Source organism: Esox lucius, chromosome 22 (assembly GCF_011004845.1).
Source record: "Esox lucius isolate fEsoLuc1 chromosome 22, fEsoLuc1.pri, whole genome shotgun sequence".
In the NCBI taxonomy this organism is placed as follows: domain Eukaryota; kingdom Metazoa; phylum Chordata; class Actinopteri; order Esociformes; family Esocidae; genus Esox; species Esox lucius.
In genome coordinates, this window is record NC_047590.1 from 18,343,251 (window position 1) to 18,362,474 (window position 19,224).

Genomic DNA, 19,224 nt, shown 5'->3' on the forward strand with positions numbered 1-19,224 from the left:
GGTGATACAGTGTTGGATGATAACATGCCTAGAGAATGTCTAAACTGCCTTGCACAATCTTTAATCTTTATCTAATTTCATCTTAGATGTTATTGTCTACACTTACAGTGCCCTCCTGAATTTTTGGCAACCTTGATAAACAAGGATAAACAAAAGTAATTGTTGTTTTACAGCTTGACTTTACACTCAGACTATGGAACAAATCTAAACTATAATTGAGGAGAAATTGTTCAAAGAAAAAACAAATTCATGTAGCCCAGATCCTTTTGTGATGCCAGTTTAAATTATTGTATGGTTGATGGCAGAGAGAAGTAACCATGCCTTTAATTAAATTAGTTAGCACATGCACAGAAACAATGTTTACATGCTACATTTTCCCAGACATGTTGAAGAACACTTATTTTTTTAATTTGTAGATATCACTGGCTCAAAATGCCACTTTGGGAGGTAACTAGCGCCCCCTGAGTTTTGCATGTTTGAAAACAACTGTGTCAGTGCGCATGCATATTGCTCGATTTACCCATGATTGACAGCCCCAATTCTGCGTGGTACATCTCAAATATGCCGGTGTGCATTCCAATGCTATGGAAATGACTATGCAAACTAGTATTTCATTCTCTCTCTTGTATTGTAAACAAGCCCTAGGTGACTGTGGCTGTTCACCATTTGAAGAGACCAGATAGCGAAACCGGCAGGTAGACATGTTTTCTGGCACTTGTCTAAAGGTACTTGATGCTACCTAGGCAGTCTATTAATGTCATCTTCTAACAGCCAAATCAGGTTGAAAGTGGGCTCATGAAAATGCAACATTTAAGTAATTTGTAGCTCAGACAAAATGACCCCTGATCGACCAGGACATTTTGGTGAAGGAATGTTAAAGATTATCTGGGATTTTTGTGTTGTTTATATGTGCATTATTTATACATAAAATCACTAATACCTTCGTTAGCCGTGAAATTCCAATTTGCAAAGAGAGGTTTTGATGAAATGGGGCATATATTGGCATATAGTAAGTAACATTTTCGGGGGCCCGATTTAGTTTAATAGCGTACATTTTTGTGCCCGGCTTTGCCCCCCCTGCGGAGCCAGGCCTGCCACTAGGAAAGCCATTCATCAGTTTCCAACATTGGTATTAAATGCTTTAGGCAGGATTATAACTCTCACATACAAAAACACAGTCTGTTTTGGATACTATCTTTTTGAGTTATATGTGAATTTATTGTGACCATAGTCTAGTCACAATGCTTTATGTAGTACTGAGATTTGTAATGTACAAATGTGAAGCATTTGGTAATACAAGATAATTTATGCCATTCTGCTTTTTTTCTTGGTGTACAGTCTACACTCAGGGATATTCAGGGATAAAAGTAAGAGTGTTGATGGGGTTTCATTCCTAATCAATAAATAATGTTTTCTTGTTTACTGGAAATCTTAGGAATTCATTTGAACCAAATCATATAGATGATTATATATTCCTATTGAATGTATATTTTCCTATGAAATATAGATTAATTCATTTTATTATATAACTCATTAGTGGGACACTACTTGCTAGTTATTCATGGAAATCTTCATGGAAATCAAGGGAAAATAGCTTTGGTCTCAATCCATTGTACAATCTTGGAAGTGGGCTCATTGTTCTGGTAATAATATGCCATAACTGTGGTTACCAAATATGATGTGACTTTCCTTGAAACATAGATATGTTAACAGAATAAACAATATAATCTCTACAGCACACAATGGTCAAAGAGTATGAGTTCATGTTTCTTTTTCATTCCACAATTCATTGTTACCCTGAGAGGGGAAATAAATACAGTACCAGACACACCTACTCATTCAAGTGTATTGCTTTATATATTTATTTATACTACTGTAGTAGTCCATATTATGGCAAGAACAGCTCAAATAAGCCTATCATTACTTTAAGACATGAATGTCAGTTCATGCTTCACAGAGTTCAAGTTACTGTGAAGCATGGAGAAGGATGACCTTAGATGACCTGACCTAATTGAGAAGGTTTAGAATGAGTTGGACCACAGAGTGGACAAGCAGCCCACAAGTGCTCAGCATATGTGGGAACTCCTTCAAGACTTTTGGAAAAGCCTTCCAACTGACTACCTCTTGTAGCTGGTTGAGAGAATGCCAAGAATGTGCGGTCGTCAAAACAATTTGAAAAATCAAAAATATAAATGCATTTCAATTACCAAATCTACAAGTCCCATATTGCAGGGGGTTTCAATTATCCAGTTTCAGCTCCAATTAACGGTATTGTAATTACAAAGATGTGGACATATTGTAGGTATCTGGATCGCATGTCAAATCCCACCAAGCCAAACATCCTTATTGTCTATCTCCTTTTTGTGGAAATAATATTCTACCACTACACTTTAACTACTAGGTCCTAGTAACTAGGACTTCCACTTTCCCAGCCAGGGGGCAGCATACGATAGATATACGTGAACTCAATGTTTTTCCTCCCTTATTGTTAAGTGTGTAAAGCTGTAGCAGTATATGTGCACTGGAACCTCTGAAAAAAATAAAAACAATGGGAAAAATCATTCTTGAACATTTTATTAGTAGAGAAATCCAACAGACCTTAAAAAGTAGGTCAGCCATATTGGAAATGTAATGTTCATACATAAATATTCTTTAAAAAAAGAACTAAACAAAATAAAAACACTACGCAAAAAAAGCCAAAACCAAAGAAGAAAAAAAAGCCTTCATTCCAAACAGTTTGCATATAAAAATAGCACTTTTTTCTCTGTTTCTAGTTGGACCTTAAAGGTCCAGTGTGGGTAGTCTTAGACACTGATGAGTGTTGAGTAATACATCTAGTCAAATACAGGCATGCAAGATTCTGACATCAAGTCCCTCTGTAGTGGAACATCACTCCAATCCAGCCATTTCATCCTCCTCGTCTTCATCCTCCTCTTCCTCCTCGCTCTCGCCTTCCTCCTCCTCGCTGTGTCCTCCCATCATCACCTGCTGCATGGCCAGCGTTGCACTGTCTGATGTCAACGTCTGCAGCTCGTCTACGCTCATGCCCATCGTAACCATGGTAACTGAGGTCAGAGGGAGGGGACAGATCACGCCACATCCACTTTTCGTAATGAGTAATTGGAAAGTGTATTTCCTTGACCTCGGATATTTGTTAATGGACACAAATGGTAACATGCGCATATTATCACATTGAAACGGCATTCTAATAACACTCAAAGTGGTCTAACAATGTCTGAAATGGAACTCATCCAGTCTCAGACATAATTTACACCAATTTTGATAGGAATTAGGCTCAGTTGTGCAACTGGTTGTTTGGGGAGAGGGATGCACCACTATATTGGTTTCAATAGGCTAGAATCAGTCATCTCCTTTATTTTATCTTCCAAGCCAACGATTGGTTGCACGCTGGGACTTTTCAGGTAGCAGACTTCAGGTGACCATGGTGTCTAGACAAGTCAACTGACATGTAGTGGTTTGGGGGTGGCAGGTAGCCTAGCGGATTGAGCTCCTGACCATTGACAAAAAGATGGCTAAATTAACCCTGAGGTGGCGAGGTAAAAAAAAGAAGTAATTCTGTCCCTGAGCAAGCCTGATTAACTCATATTGTTCTGGGTCATTGCTATAACTTTATTTCGCAGTCAACTTACCAGGTAAAAAAAGGGTACAAAGTAATTAAGTAAGATGTGAAAGCAACTAACTGACAATCTTTCCATCACTGTCGTAAGGCCAGGGGTTAAAAAAAATAAAAAATCTCCAAGTTTCCCCTGTCATTCTTCAAGTTCGGTTTAATACACCACAAAAGGTAGTTTGCAGACTTTTCCTACATTACATATTCCTAGGCATTGTCATTTACCATCGTTATCCATGGCAACCTCTTGCCCTACATCCGCAGAGTCCATGTTGTTGGCCATGGGCCAAAAACGCTGGGTGGGCCGGCTCTGGGGAGTCCTCTTTCTGCTCTTGGTCGTGTCTGACGCACTGCTGTCCATCATGGGCTGTAGGATCCGCCTCCTTGCATTAATAAACCTGGAGAGGGTACATTTTAGAGAGGCTGTGAGCACAGAGGAAGAGCTTTCACCGCTGCCCAACCCATCCCTAACAAAAACCTCTTTCTCAAAGCTAAACATATACATCACGTTCTACATCAACATGATGATCCAGCGTATTTCTACACATCAAATACTTTCCAACAACTATAATAAAAATTCAGAAACAAACATTCTAATATATTAGGAAGGCTACACATTTGTAGTATATCCAACCATGCCATAACACAAACAAGAGCGTTTTACACAACAATTGTTTTATACAGATTTTGTGTATGGTTACCATTTATTTTAGCAAAAATAACTGTGGTTCTGTAGCAGACAAGATTTTAGAGCCGGCCAAACAAATTACCACTGCATTGATGAAAATAGGAGAGCATTCTTCAGCTTTTTTAGAGGTGAGCATAGACTACTTTGTAGTTGATATGTAATTGAGAACCTTCATCTTAGGGGGTAGCCCTTAATCACAACAACTCTTTCCATTAGCATCATTGCTAACAGCTTAGCAAGAAATGCACAAACATCAAACAGGTATTCTGGCTGCCTCTTTAGAAAGTGGCATGATAAATCCTGAACCCGCTGGGAGTTTCGAGAGAGGACAGTAGACACACTTAATCATATGCACAATATCAAAGCAACCTGAGTTTGGAATCTGAATTAGCGGCTACTGATCATCTCTGCATCAATAAGAAAACTTGGATTCCAGAAAATACAAAACCGCAGCCTCCTGGCTTTAGAAATGTCAAAGTACACTGCTCAAAAATGTAAAGGAACATGTAAACATCACAGCATAACACAAAGTCAATTAAACTTAAGGGATATCAATCTGTCCAGTTAGGAAGCATAAGTGATTGTGTCAACGTCACCTGGTTTGGTGCAAATGAAAGTGACAACAGGTGCACTGGAGAGGCAACAACAAGACAACCCCCAAAAAGGGAATTGTTTTGCAGGTGGTGGCCACAGACAACTGTTCTCTCCTCATCCTTCCTGACTGATTCTTCTCTAGTTTTGCATTTTGCTAGTGTCCTTGTCACTACTCATAGCATGAGGCAGTACCTGCAGCCCATTCAGGTTGCAGAGGCAGTCCGGCGCCACCAGGATGGCACATTTATACGTGCCATTGCAATAAGGTTTGCTGTGTCTCCCAGTAGTCTCAAGAGCATGGAGGAGGTACCAGGAGAGGAGCACTGCCAGAGCCCTACAAAATGACCTCTAGCGGGCTACTGGTGTGTCTGTTTCTGACCAAACTGTCAGGAACCGACTCCATGAGGGTGGCATGAGGGTCCAACATGCTCTAGTGGGACCCTTGCGCACAGCACAGCACTGTGCAGCTTGATTGGCATTCGCCAGAGAACACCAGCTTTGGCAGGTTTGCCATTGGCACCCTGTTCTCTTCACAGTATGTATCGGTGCATCCGACGCTGCCAAGTAGAACCACAGACCGTCCAGGAGCTCACTGATGCCCTGATCCAGGTCTGGGAGGAGATCACCCAGGACACCATAAGTCATCAGGAGCATGCCGATACATTGCCGACAGTGCATACAGGCACCTGGGGGCCATACACACTACTGAGTCACTTTATGAGTTGCCGTGATGAAACACAAGTTGGAAAAGCCTGTGATTTCAATTGTTTACTTAAGAGTTTGAATCCAGCCCTCAATCGGTTTGTGATTTTGGTTTCCACTGAGCATTGTTACATCATTTTGTTCTAAACGAATAACACAGTGAACAGTAAAGATTTTGATCTTTAATATATTTCGTTCATTTAGACCCGATGGGTTAAGTGTGTTTTTAACACATATATATGTATAAGAATCACCTTTCTTTGCTAAGTATATTTATACTAGTGGTGTGCTGATCTCTTCATAGTTTTGTGTCAGTTTTTCAGTTTTGATATTTGTTATTTGTGACAGGAAAACCCAGAAGTGAGTTTCAAATCCCATTATAGCCAAAATACACTCACCTAAAGGATTAGTAGGAACACCATACTAATACTGTTTGACCCCCTTTCGCCTTCAGAACTGCCTTAATTCTATGTGGCATTGATTCAACAAGTTGCTGAAAGCATTCTTTAGAAATGTTGGCCCATATTGATAGGATAGCATCTTGCAGTTGATGGAGATTTGTGGGATGCACATCCAGGGCACGAAGCTCCCGTTCCACCACATCCCAAAGGTGCTCTATTGGGTTGAGATCTGGTGACTGTGGGGGCCATTTCAGTACAGTGAACTCATTGTCATGTTCAAGAAACCAATTTGAAAGGATTCGAGCTTTGTGACATGGTGCATTATCCTGCTGGAAGTAGCCATCAGAGGATGGGTACATGGTGTTCATAAAGGGATGGACATGGTCAGAAACAATGCTCAGGTAGGCTGTGGCATTTAAACAATGCCCAATTGGCACTAAGGGGCCTAAAGTGTGCCAAGAAAACATCCCCCACACCATTACACCACCACCAGCCTGCACAGTGGTAACAAGGTATGATGGATCCATGTTCTCATTCTGTTTACGACAAATTCTGACTCTACCATCTGAATGTCTCAACAGAAATCGAGACTCATCAGACCAGGCAACATTCTTCCAGTCTTCAACTGTCAAATGAATTGAAGCAACTGCCATGTGATTGGTTGATTAGATAATTGCATTAATGAGAAATTGAACAGGTGTTCCTAATAATCCTTTAGGTGAGTGTTTAATTCAGCAATCATTCAGAATTCTTATCTGTGCGATTCTCTCACTCACAAATTATTTACAGTTTAAAAACAAACCCCATAGCTCAAAAGGCAAATTAGCCTCCTCCCTAGTTAAAATATGAACTTAAATTGCACTTAGTACGTTTATATTAACAAAACATGGTAATAAATAATGCATGGGTGTCATTACAAAAGGTTTGTCTTCTAACCCTTAACTGATGTCACAACAATTGTACAATTAACATTTAATATTAAAATGTTATATTCTAATCGTATCCGGTAACTTTTTGTTGTGTTCCTTAAACCATTCCATAACCATCTTTGCTTTGTGGCAGGGCACATTGTCCTGCTGAAAGAGAGCAATGCCATCAGGGAATACTGTTGCCATGATCTGCAACAATGCTTAGGTAGGTGGTATGTGTCTAAATAACATCCACATGAATGGCAGGACCCAAGGTTTCCCAGCAGAACATTACCCAAAGCATCACACTGCCTCCGCCGGCTTGCCTTCTTCCCATAGTGCATTCTGGTGCCATGTGCCACACTCCTTTGTTGCCTTGGCTGTGGGTTTGGGTCATTGTCATGCTGGATTTCCCATCCACAACCCATTTTCAATGCCCTGGCTGAGGGAAGGAGGTTCTCACCCAAGATTTAACGGTACATGGCCCCGTCCATCGTCCCTTTGATGCAGTGTTTCCACCTCCATGTTTGACGGTGGGGGTGGTGTTCTTGGGGTCATAGGCACCATTCCTCCTCATCCAAACACGGCGAGTTGAGTTGATGCCAAAGAGCTCGATTTTGGTCTCTGAATCATTCAGATGTTCATTGGCAAACTTCAGACGGGCCAGTACATGTGCTTTCTTGAGCAGGGGGACCTTGTGGACACTGCAGGATTTCTGTCCTTCACGGCGTAGTGTGTTACCAATTGTTTTCTTGGTGACTATGGTCCCAGCTGCATTGAGATCATTGACAAGATCCTCCCGTTTAGTTCTGGGATGATTCCTCACTGTTCTCATGATCATTGCAACTCCAAGAGGTGAGATCATACATGGAGCCCCAGACTGAGGGAGATTGACAGTTCTTTTATGTTTCTTCCATTTGCTAATAATTGCACCAACTGTTGCCACCTTCTCACCAAGCTGCTTGGCGATGGTCTTATAGCCCATTCCAGCCTTGTGTATGTCTACAATCTTGTCCCTGACATCCTTGGACAGCTCTTTGGTCTTGGCCATGGTGGAGAGTTTGGAATCTGATTTATCGATAGCTTCTGTGGACAGGTGTCTTTTATACAGGTAACAAGCTGAGATTAGGAGGACTCCCTTTAAGAGTGTGCTCCTAATCTCAGCTCGTTACCTGTATAAAAGACCCCTGGGAGACAGAAATCTTTCTGATTGAGAGGTGATGAAATATTTTTTTCTCTCATTAAAATACAAATTAATTTATAAAATGTTTGACTTTTTTAAAACATTTTATTCTGTCTCTTACTGTTCAAATAAACCTGGGGATCAAATACTTTTTCCCCTCACTGTATGTACATTTTGGGATAATTGCATGGCCTCACCAGTTGTTGACCTGCAGCAGGGTCAGGTTGGTCTGTATGGCAAGCTGTTTCTTTTCATCTTCCGTGGGATAGGGATGCTGAGATAGAGGGAGACATTGAGAGACAGAAAGAGACAGATATGAGCTTTGTTTAATTGTTTTACTCCTCTGCATCCAAAATATAAGGATTTATCTCCAGTGGTTGTAAACAATGTAAACACTGTTAAGCCTTAAAAACATGACTGAACTGTTCTCACACTCTTAGGATTTTCATACACCAGGCTGTAATTAAACTGTATGTTAAACCAGAGACCACACTGGAGACCCAGACCCAAGCCCTGGAGACCCAGACCAAGACCCAAGCCCTGGAGACCCAGACCAAGACCCAAGCCCTGGAGACCCAGACCAAGACCCAAACCCTGGAGACCCAGACCCAAGCCCTGGAGACCCAGACCAAGACCCAAGCCCTGGAGACCCAGACCAAGACCCAAGCCCTGGAGACCCAGACCCAAGCCCTGGAGACCCAGACCCAAACCCTGGAGACCCAGACCAAGATCCATGCCCTGGAGACCCAGACCAAGATCCAAGCCCTGGAGAACCAGACCCACGACACAAACCCTGGAGAACCAGATCAGGACCCAGCAGGTCAAGACCAGTTTGAAAACAAGAGAAAAACAAGACCCAGACCCACGACAGTCCAAAGTCTCCCAAACATAAAGCAATTTGAAGAAGATTACTATAAAGAAGAAAATTATTATTTTGTAGGCCACAATATTTGTGAGTCCCCGATTGGTTCTCATACAGCACAATGTGAGAAAATTACATTTAAGACCCAGACCAAGACCCTGGAGACCCAGACCAAAACCACGTCTAAAAACCACAAGATTGAGACTCCATCTATGTCTTAAACACATAGGCATACACAGACACAGTCACACACACAGGCACAAACACATGTACAGCCACAGGGAACAAAGAGTTTCTGTGAGCTACCAGCCTGGATCCTTTCTGCCGGTGGGCCTATGAGCTGTCCACTGATTAACCTCTGATTAGCATTTAGCCAGCAGACCATGGGCCAGTCATATGAGGGCTTGACACGTCTATCTCTTTTAATGCAGCCGCTCCGAGCAATCATGGGACGAGCCATCGTGATGGGCGTCATCAGGAAGTCTTGGCCCTTCATTTGCAATTTCTACAAAGCTAACCTGAATTCCTTTTAAGACCAATAAACCATGGTTCTTTTAGCAATTTTATGTTGAGTTTTTATTACCTTTATGTTTAGTATTTATTGTGAGAACAATTACTTTGCCACAAAACACATACATAACCTGGCTAAGCAGATCGTGTTCCCTGTATTTTCAGAATATTTTACTTACTCATCATCATCCTTAACATTTGGGTTAATACAGAAGTCACTCTGATGTTTGTCTTTCCTGAAACCTTTCACTCCAATCAAAACGTCCACAAGCCCAGTGAAATGCAATGGATGACATAAACAAGGCCTGTGGTCCAGTGCTGATGCTCCCAACTCAGACACACTGCCTCCCAGCCAATGTGTGTCCACTCACCCCTATATGCTGGAACAGCCAGGTGCGCATGATGTTGGTGGCTGATTTGGGAAGGACGCCCCTCTTGTTGCTTTTGGATGAGCTGTCCTCCTGGGTGAAGAAATTGCTCAGATCCTGGTTCAGCTGCACCTGGAGCTATACATACCCACAAGCACAGTCAATTCACAGAACAGATGTTTTCTTGACGACCGGGACAATGCTCGTGTGTGTGTGTGTGTGTATTCCTCACCTGTGTGTTGTTGATGCGTATTGTCTGTGGTGAGATAGCCTGTCCCACCACCTGTCCCTGAGGGGTGACTACCGTGATTGGCTGGTACACTGTACCCCCTGTTCAAACATGCCCACAAATACACAAGTTAACTCTACTCTGTTAGATATGGAAGGTATTTCTGTTACATCTATTTGAAAAGTGCATTTAAACTTTAGAGGATGCCGTGTTGTGTATTACACCAGCTACAGTGACACTTTGGAAAAGTATTTTTAGTATGATACTTTAGAAAACTGCACTTTGTCTTTTTACCACTCCAGTGAAAAGGCTTGTTAAAGCAGTGTGGAACTGTCAGGGCCCTCTACACCCTCAGAGAGGGCCTAAGGATAGATACAAATGTATATATTGTTATCTATTATTACTGGGAATTTTGTTTTCATTAATTTAATCCTTTTTCTCTTAATTGTAATGACCTTCCTATTAAATGTTTTCATTTATGTTGGAAAAAAAAGGGTTAATATCCAAGAAAGAAAAATATCCAATCAGAAATTTTCTCAACGTTCATTGGCTAGGTCCACAGGCTTTGAATAGAAGGCACCAGCCAACGTCATTGACTTCAATAACAGCAGCATTTTGGAATGACAGTAGAATAAACCAATCACAAATTGGCTTGTAATAAGTGGGACAATTATATGACGCTTCAAGGCCTAAGTAAACGTCACTAATTCAGAGACAACAGCAAGCCTTATCTTGTTTTGTCACGCTTGAGCATAGCTGCCTGGCTAGCATTTTGCAGTGTCAGTAACGATGACGATGTCCCAATTATCAGCCCTGGCTTTGATCTCAAGCGAAAAATAACTTAATCAAAAGTGAAGTTTTATGAACCATTTCAAAAAGAAGGACAGGAGAATTGACAGCATTTACTGTCCGTGGTCTTGAAACCATGTGAGTAGTTGTGTGGTTTCATTTATTCGGCACCTATTTCAGTGACTGTTTTGGCAAATGTTTCTGTGACACAACTGTATTTTTTTCTGCATTGGTGAGCCGCTGTCGAGGCGTGGTATAGGAATGGTTGACTCTGTCATGAAAGAATTGTTTCAATATAGGTCTGCAAAGAAAGAAGTCTTCACAGGCATCCAAGTTCTCTAAATGTATGACGTCAGATCTTTTTCCGCAACTGAGGGCCTAGCTCCAATAGTCACAGTACGCCACTGTGTTCAGGAGTACGGTAGGGGGAGCCCTTAAGAATAAAAATAACCAGCATGCTTTGCAAGCCTTTGGTTCTTATACTGACATTTTGTTACACAAGTAGTTCCTCTTTAGGGCATTGTGTCCTTGTAATTTGAATAATAATCAACTCTCAAATCAACTCTCCAAAGAGGCCTATACTGAAGAAAATGGACAAAAGAAATGGGAGGCGACGACCACTCTTTGTCCAGTAAGAATTGTCTTTCTCCATCATCTGCAGTAAAGCGTTTTCGCTGTGCTGTTACAGCACAGTACAGTATTGCTAGTAACTGGGCCAACAGACTGGCAGTAAGGCAGGCGGGGGGTGGTACCTGTAGAGGTGGTATGCCAGGGAGACATACCTGCTACCACCTGGCCAGCTGAATTGACTGTCGTCAAGGTAACGTTGCCCTGCTGCAGGGCGGAGGCAGACATCACAAGGCCCTGGGGGCTGAGGGTTCCTGTGAGAGGGCTGGAAGTCTGTGAGGAGGGGCATTCACACAGAGGGAATCAGCCTAACAGCATCCATGTGATGTCTTTGTCTAGAATACATCATTACTAGGATGTGGGTGTATATCGTGTGTGTGAGTGTATAGCATTTGTGTGAGGGTGTGTACCTGAATCTGGACTGGGGAACATGGGCTATCAGTATCTCCTGCACTAAGCAGGGTCTCGCTGTTCATCTTTGTGCGAAGGCAGGCAATGTAGCGGCTACAGAAGTCCTTGCACAGGTCGCTAACCTTCTCCAGCTCCAGCAGATGGATGCGAAGCACCTGGATGGCCTTCACCATCTGGGGTCAAAATGTCAGGTGTCAAAGTACAGCTAAGATTGTTACCTTTGCCCAGGACAGCGACGGAAGAAGCAAGGTTTGTATCTCTGACTCTAAAGAAGCCTAATAAATGAGGTCATTCCACATGGGTTCCCAGGTCAGTCCCTTTTCTTGTATATCCCACTCAAAAGAAAAGTCTTATCTTTGGCATTAAAGGAACAGTGAATATTTAAAGCTGGGTGAAAAAAAACTGAAACAAGAAAAACTACAGAAAGACTAATTTTAACTTTCTGTTGCAAAACAGAAAAATGTGGTCTGTGTGTGACCAAATGAACAAGCCCCTGGTATTGCAGAGCGGCTTACCAGGTTGTCAACGTCCGGGTCATCGCAGAAGAAGCCCTTGCCCTCTTTCTTCTGGCTGCGGACAAAGTTCTCAATGTCTACGTTGAAGCTGGCAGAGCTGACGCAATCTGAGCTCTGAGTCGACTGCTCACACTTCTCAAAGAGCAAGGCTAGCAGCGGAAATAGAGGGTGCCTAGGAGACACACACACACACACACTTAATACTACAATAGACATAGTCGTTGAAATACACAAACTAGGGTTGATCCTCGCAAATCCAAAGTCATGAGGGAAAACAAAGAACCAGGAAAGAAAAGCTGGTAACAGAGTGACGAGACATGGCGGGATGGAGCAGGACGTCGAAGTGGAGCTGGCAGGACCCGCTCACCTGTAGATGGCCTGCTTGTCCGTGTCCATGGGCGTCTGGGGTTGTGGGGCCGAGGGACTGCCTGCTCCCCCCTCCGTCAGGCTCTGCTCCGGATCGCTCTCTGCGTCCGCCTGCGCTCCCACCCGCATCTGCACCAAGACCTTCACCCAGGGAAGTGAGGAGGACAGCGACGGATGAAACGAGGAACCGAATTGGAGATGGGTGGTGGGCAGGGGGAGTAAGAGAGGGACAAACAGTACAGCTAGTCAGTCGGCGTGTTTGAGGTTGGTAGATGACTCCCCTCAGGGATGTAGCGGGGTGAGGAGTACACCCACTGGCCCAAGGGAGATGAGAGGGAGACCGGTCTCTCTCCACTCATAACACTGTTTCAATTCAGCAGGCAATTCCAACAGCCTTGGCCAGATACCGCGCACAATGAACAGTCTTGCAGTCAAGTTTCATTATCACTAGGTCTGACATCCTTTGGTTTATAAAGTGCTATTCTGTAGCTCAGTTGGGGAAAACAGGGGGTTGCAGGTCCAGGAAAAGGGCTTGATTCTCGGGTTCATCCACACACAAAAAATGGATGCACTCATTACTGCAAGTCACTTTTGATAGAAGGTTGGCTAAATAACATGTTTTATGTATTAAAATTGCACGCACATGGCTTAGGGTGGTTTAAGGGTCTAATTAGCTGCTGCCAATACACATGTACTTATGCAGCCTTCTGAATCCATCCCACAGCTTTTCCTACAAAAACTCTCTCTCTACTTTCCTGTCATATGAAGCATCGAAATGCCTGAAAACATTGATTTGGAAGTAAAAAAAGAAAACATTGCCTGTGCCTAATACACGTATTAGTTCAGTCTGGCTGTTAGTTTTTGAACAACATGTTCTAACTCAATCCCTCTGTTTCTATGCGATATGCCTCTGTCCTCGCCCTTGTGATTGCCATGTGATGGCTCAACAATGGCTTTGATTGAAAGGCAACATGTTAAAAATACACTTGGGTCAGATCTTGTATATCTGTGCTTAGTCAGCCCCCAACTTGTCTCATCCATGTGTGCTAATAACAGCGTGAGGGTGCCTGAAGTTCACTGAGAATTTGGAACACATATTCACAGCAAATCAGTGTAATTAGGAACAGGGGACAGAAACACTTTTATGACGGTTAGTAATTAGGATTTAAGCAGCGTATCATAGCATACTTGTTAGTGCTGGCTATTCCTCATCGGTTTCCGCAAAAGAAGCGTAAATTCTTGTAGAAATGTGTAGAAAGGGGAATCTCGGCAGAATTGCAAATGGTAATGGTCAACACCAACCCATGTAATGCCATGATAATTGGCCACATGGCAATATGCTGGGAAATTTTCAAAAGCTCACACCCAACATGTAGCTGAAACATTTGGTACATAGGTCCATCCCCACACAAATTTGCCTCCAGGGTTGGACCCATTTGCAAAGTATACAGACCCCAAACACTTGCCCTAGCCATTTTCCCTCAGGGGAATAAAAGTTTTGATTGTCATCTTAAGTTTACAAAAGTTGCTCCCTCTGCCCTTGATTTAGCTTGAGGGGACAAATGAACAACTTTCCTCACTTGCAGGGTTTATATCACCTACAATTCAAATTGTAGTCACGTGTCTCATGTTGATGGTCACAGAGTGTTAAATAATCAACATAATCAAATATTTCTATAAGACTCAAATCTCATTGTTCAGAAACCTTGCGAGGTGTGGAGCTAGTGAACTACAGTATGTAGTGAGTTAGCTAATGCAAATCATAATTCTTCCTCGCATGGGAAAGTCAGCCAATTTTAATTTAAAAACAGGTAAATCCTGACACATCTGGAACAAAATGACTGATTTGTACATTACTTCGCATGTAGCATCTATGGACAAGGTTCTAAAAATGCTGTATTTTTAAGACTACATCAAAAAACATTGTTAATGTGGGTGGAGTCTAACAACTACCTACACTACAGTTCAAAAGATGGGGGTCACTTGAACTTTCTGTGTTTTCCATGAAAACATACATTAAATGAATTTGAACAGAAAATACAGCAAAGTAAATAGGAAATGCAGTCAATGACAAGGTTATAAACAATGATTTTTTTATTGAAATAATAATTGTGTCCTTGGCTTTTACAGTCTTACATTCCTTTGGCATTCTAGTTGTCAGTTTGTTGAGGTAATCTGAAGAGATTTCACCCCATGCTTCCTGAAGCTCCTCCCACAAGTTTGAGGGCACTTGTGACATACCATATAGACAAGCTGCTCCCACAACAGCTCAATAGGGCTGAGAGCCGGTGACTGTGCTGGTCACTCCATTATAGACAGAATACCAGCTGACTGTTTCCTCCCTAAATAACTATTGCATAGTTTGGAGCTGTGGGTCATTGTCCTGTTTTAGGAGGAAATTGGCTCCAATCAAGCGGCGTCCAGAGGGAATGGCAAGGCGTTGCAAAATGAAATGATTGCCTTCCTTCTTCAAGATCCCTTTTACGCTGTACAAATCTCCCACTACACCACCACCAAAGCAACCCTAGACCATGAAATTGCCTCCACCACGCTTGACAGATGGCGTCAAGCACTCCTCCAGCATCTTTGAATTTGGTCTGCGTCTAACCAATGTTCGTTTTTGTGATCTCAACACCTCAAACTTAGTCTGTCCATAACACTTTTTTTCCAATCTTACTCTGTCCAGTGTCTGTGTTCTTTCACCTATCTTAATATTTTCCTTTTATTGGCCAGTCTGAGATTTGGCTTTGTCTTTGCAACTCTGCCTAGAAGACCAGCATTCTGGAGTCGCCACTTCACTGTTGACGGTGAGACTGGTGTTTTGCAGGTACGATTTAATGAAGTTGCCAATAGAGGACCTGTGAGGCATATGTTCCTCAAACGAGACACTAATGTATTTGTCCTCTTGCTCAGTTGTGTAATGGGGACTTCCACTCCTCTGTCTATTCTGGTTAAAGCCAGTTTTTACTGTTCAGTGAAGGGAGTAGTACATATCGTTGTACAAGACCATCAGTTTCTTGGCAATTTCTCACATGGAATAGCCTTTATTTCTCAGAACAAGAATAGACTGACGAGTTTCAGAAGAAAGTTATTTGTTTCTGGCCATTTTGACCCTGTCATCAAACCATCAATTGCAGGTGCTCACCTCGTCTAAAGAATGCCAGTTTTATTGCTGCTTTAATCAGTTTTCATCTGTGCTAACATAATTGCAAAAGGGTTCATATCTTAATAATACTGTGTGAACATTTATGGTAATAAAACCTGATGAACACAACATTGGTAAGACACCATGTGCAGAAGCAAGTTGAGATCGGCCACATGATGGCACTATAAAGGCCATGTTTTTATGTACTATAATGTTGGACATATTGGGAGATATTGGATGGATGCTGCGGTACTGTGAAAATCTAGCAAAACTCTGAAGTGTGCTTTTGTTTGGCCTTTAGGTGGTGCTGTTGTATGGGAAATAACTGGGCAGAATTATTTTTTTGCTAGACAGCTGGAGAATATAGGGTTAAAAGGAGATCTGTGTTGAGTCTTACCTCAAACATTAACAGGACTGAATTTAAACAATAACATGACTTTTCTCTTCCTCCTGTTCCTTTAATAAACAACACCAGAAAAGTATTACCTACTACATGGTTTAGCTTTTCATCAAAAGCATGTATGAGGAGACTCAATGCAAACTGATTTGCAAAAGATCATCAAGAAAGTTTCAAAAGGGAATATCTCAGGCACTGCAAAACTAGATAAAAAAAAAACTAAAAAAAACATTAAGCTTAAAACATTAACTGCAAACCTTCTGGTCATTTACTGCTTTTTTTGTAGCACAGTAAAGATCTTATATAAAACCCCATTAAAGAAGTAGATTCTACATACAAAGTTTTATAGGGATCAGACCGATGGTTCTGGAATAGTGTTTTAAAATACAGACCATCATTGAAAATTGTGAGAAATACACTGGATACCTCTTGCATTGTCTTTTCATTGTTTATTTGTGATGTTTTGGAAAGTGGGCTAAGGAGTACAAATGGAGCTTTTCTGGGGAAATATCTAATTTGCCTTGGTTGAGGCACAGTTGATCCACTGCTGATACCCGAAACGATGCTTCCAGCTTCAGTTTACTAGTTTTATATTTGGTTAGGAGTTAAATGATAAACTGCACCTCATTTATTTGGTATATTGACTTTGTATTATTATGATAGGTGACATCTTCAGACTGCACTGTAATCTCTTACCTGATCCACCTCTGGGTACTCATCTAGAGATGCCGACTGGGCTTCCATCATGGTCGATGCCAAAGATGCCAATACTTGTGCATTACAGTCCAAGACCTGTGTGACTACGAGACATAAAGGGAATGGGTTGAATTCGATTTTTATTTTACATGATGCAAATAGACGACTAAGAAAGCAGTAAGTGTATTATGGGCCTTTCATTCTGGGACTTGATAATGCATGTTCGTGTTTGTAAATGTTTCGTCACGGTCTGTGTGAAACAGAATGTAACGCGGACAGTGCAGTGGCCATCAATTTAGACTGCTGCAGCGCGGGGAATTAGTTGTCAACAACTTCCGGCCACGGATTTGTTGAAATCAAGCCTTGTTCTACAAAGCAGCTGTGCAATCCATGATCACCAAAACATAATCATGAACGGGATACTGCGATATGCACATTCATCTTCCTTAGGAGTGTTGATATTAAATAAATAATCGTTGAAATGTTTTCACATTAATAAAGTCAAACTAAAGTGCATACAATTTGCTGGCAATTTCATTACAACCAAATAAGCCAACACTCGAAGTGTAAACATAGTGGTCTAAATACGCTACGTGTAGGCCTATTTTCAGGTAGTTTTCAAATGGTCAGGAGAATACAGCTAACAACACACATCACGTCGATATTGTCGTTTTATATATCGATCAATAAGTATCTCTACTAATGCCATTCGAATGTCCACTCGTCTGTACATAATTCTACATAAGGTAGGCCTTCTCAATCCCCCTTTCCAATGCGCCTTTTCCAAATAAGCGGACATCTTTTTTTCTCGCCCCAACAGCTCGCCTTTTTGTGTGATCAGCCTTTTGCCTCACTGTTCATTTCCCACAAAGTGCACATTCGCTCATCCCATGGCGAGCCATTGCATTCGAGTATGTTGCGTCGATTGTTAGATTGATGGGCGACGAAAAAAAGAGGAATTTGAGTGACAGCTTACCTTAGTGCCAATCTTCGTCACAGTGACAAGGGGCTGCTGCAATCGGGGCCCGCAGTTTTCGTGTGTCGTCACTCCGTATAGGCACGCAGAGTATTTTTTCTAATTAATATTCAACATGTAGGAGGAGAGGCAATCCTGAACCTGACTAGTCCCGCCCCTAGCGGCCGATTCCCTGCCCCTTATGCTTAAATTATGATAAATAATTTGGATTTTGTATACAATATAGATTAATAATGATGCGTGTGATTAAATAGGCCTACACATTTATTATAAATAAAACCCCTAATAAAGTATAAAAAGTATCTCTTATGATAATTTCAATTCCGGAGTGAAGATCATTTTGAGGACCAATATTCTCACTTGGACTCTGCAAAGAAAAGAGACAGTTTTGAGACAGTTTACTGTAGAATTTATGCTCCTAATGTTCCTAACTTTGCTTTTAATTTTCATCACAGAAATAAAAAGAATAGTCAAATATCTGCCTGGAGATTTTTTTTTTTAAATGTAATACAACCTAAAAGTACAATCAAACCTTATCAAACAAATGATTGATACTTATAGAAACATTGACTCACCAGTTAACTAGAACTCGGGGAACTGAGACAGGTAACTTCCACCATACAACCGCTGTAGTTTGCCCACCTCCTCCAACAGAGCCCTGTCATACTCATGGTAAATAAAGAGGAGCTCAGTTGCTAAGCATGGTAACTGAAGGACAGGGGTTTGGACAGGAAAGAATGCACCTAAGTTTGCTGATGGACATTAATGAAAACTGACTCTTCAATGCAATTACTTGCTCTTGGTGGAGTATTTGCAGATGTTGTCCAGGAAAAGCCTCTTTACAGGGTCAAGTTGAGCTGGAGATGAGAAGAAAACCATTCATATCCTTTTTAAATAGGATTTGTCAAAATTATCAGAATAATCCAATCTGCCACTAAAATCCAACTCACACCAAGGGAAAAATGGGTACACATGTAGGATGCTTGATGTACTCAAAGTTTTCTAAAGCCACAAAGTAAGTTTTAAAATTTCAGCTCAGGTGTCCTCCATTCACCAATAGTGGATATTGATTGACTACATGCTGCTAACTCTAGGAGGCATGTAACCAGTGGTGTTGGACCGGGGGGGAAAGGGGTAGTAAGTATATAGAGCCCTAATGTGTAGAGGGGCCCTCCTAGCTGCAGACCAGTCAGGGTGCCCAGGCTGTGGCCTAAACAGTGCCCTAT

At 41.8% G+C, this 19,224-nt stretch overlaps 1 protein-coding gene across 2 annotated transcripts; it reads right to left on the reverse strand.

Moving 5' to 3' along the window:
* Positions 1-2,597: 2,597 nt before the first annotated feature.
* pknox1.2 (pbx/knotted 1 homeobox 1.2) lies at positions 2,598-18,073 on the reverse strand. 2 transcript variants are annotated; one of them, XM_010886021.4, is made up of 11 exons: positions 17,999-18,073; positions 17,023-17,126; positions 12,786-12,925; positions 12,419-12,590; positions 11,903-12,076; positions 11,648-11,765; positions 10,080-10,177; positions 9,851-9,985; positions 8,305-8,381; positions 3,857-4,029; positions 2,598-3,065 (listed from the first exon to the last, which is right to left on the reverse strand). In XM_010886021.4, exons 2-11 carry the CDS (start codon positions 17,071-17,073, stop codon positions 2,890-2,892), a joined length of 1,314 nt encoding a protein of 437 aa, XP_010884323.1. In that variant the 5' UTR covers positions 17,074-17,126; positions 17,999-18,073; the 3' UTR covers positions 2,598-2,889. The 2 variants fall into 2 exon arrangements, with proteins under 2 accessions (XP_010884323.1, XP_010884322.1); XM_010886020.4 differs by having other exon boundaries at positions 11,618-11,765.
* Positions 18,074-19,224: the final 1,151 nt, after the last annotated feature.

Bases quoted from the DNA above. Each gene is read 5' to 3' on its own strand.
- pknox1.2 (XM_010886020.4), bottom strand. From the start codon at position 17,073: ATGATGGAAGCCCAGTCGGCATCTCTAGATGAGTACCCAGAGGTGGAT. The intron at 9,986-10,079 runs GTGAGGAATACA...GGGTATGTATAG, and splicing joins TACGCATCAACAACACACAG to CTCCAGGTGCAGCTGAACCA. The intron at 8,382-9,850 runs GTGAGTGGACAC...CCTCTATCTCAG, and splicing joins GGCTGTTCCAGCATATAGGG to CATCCCTATCCCACGGAAGA.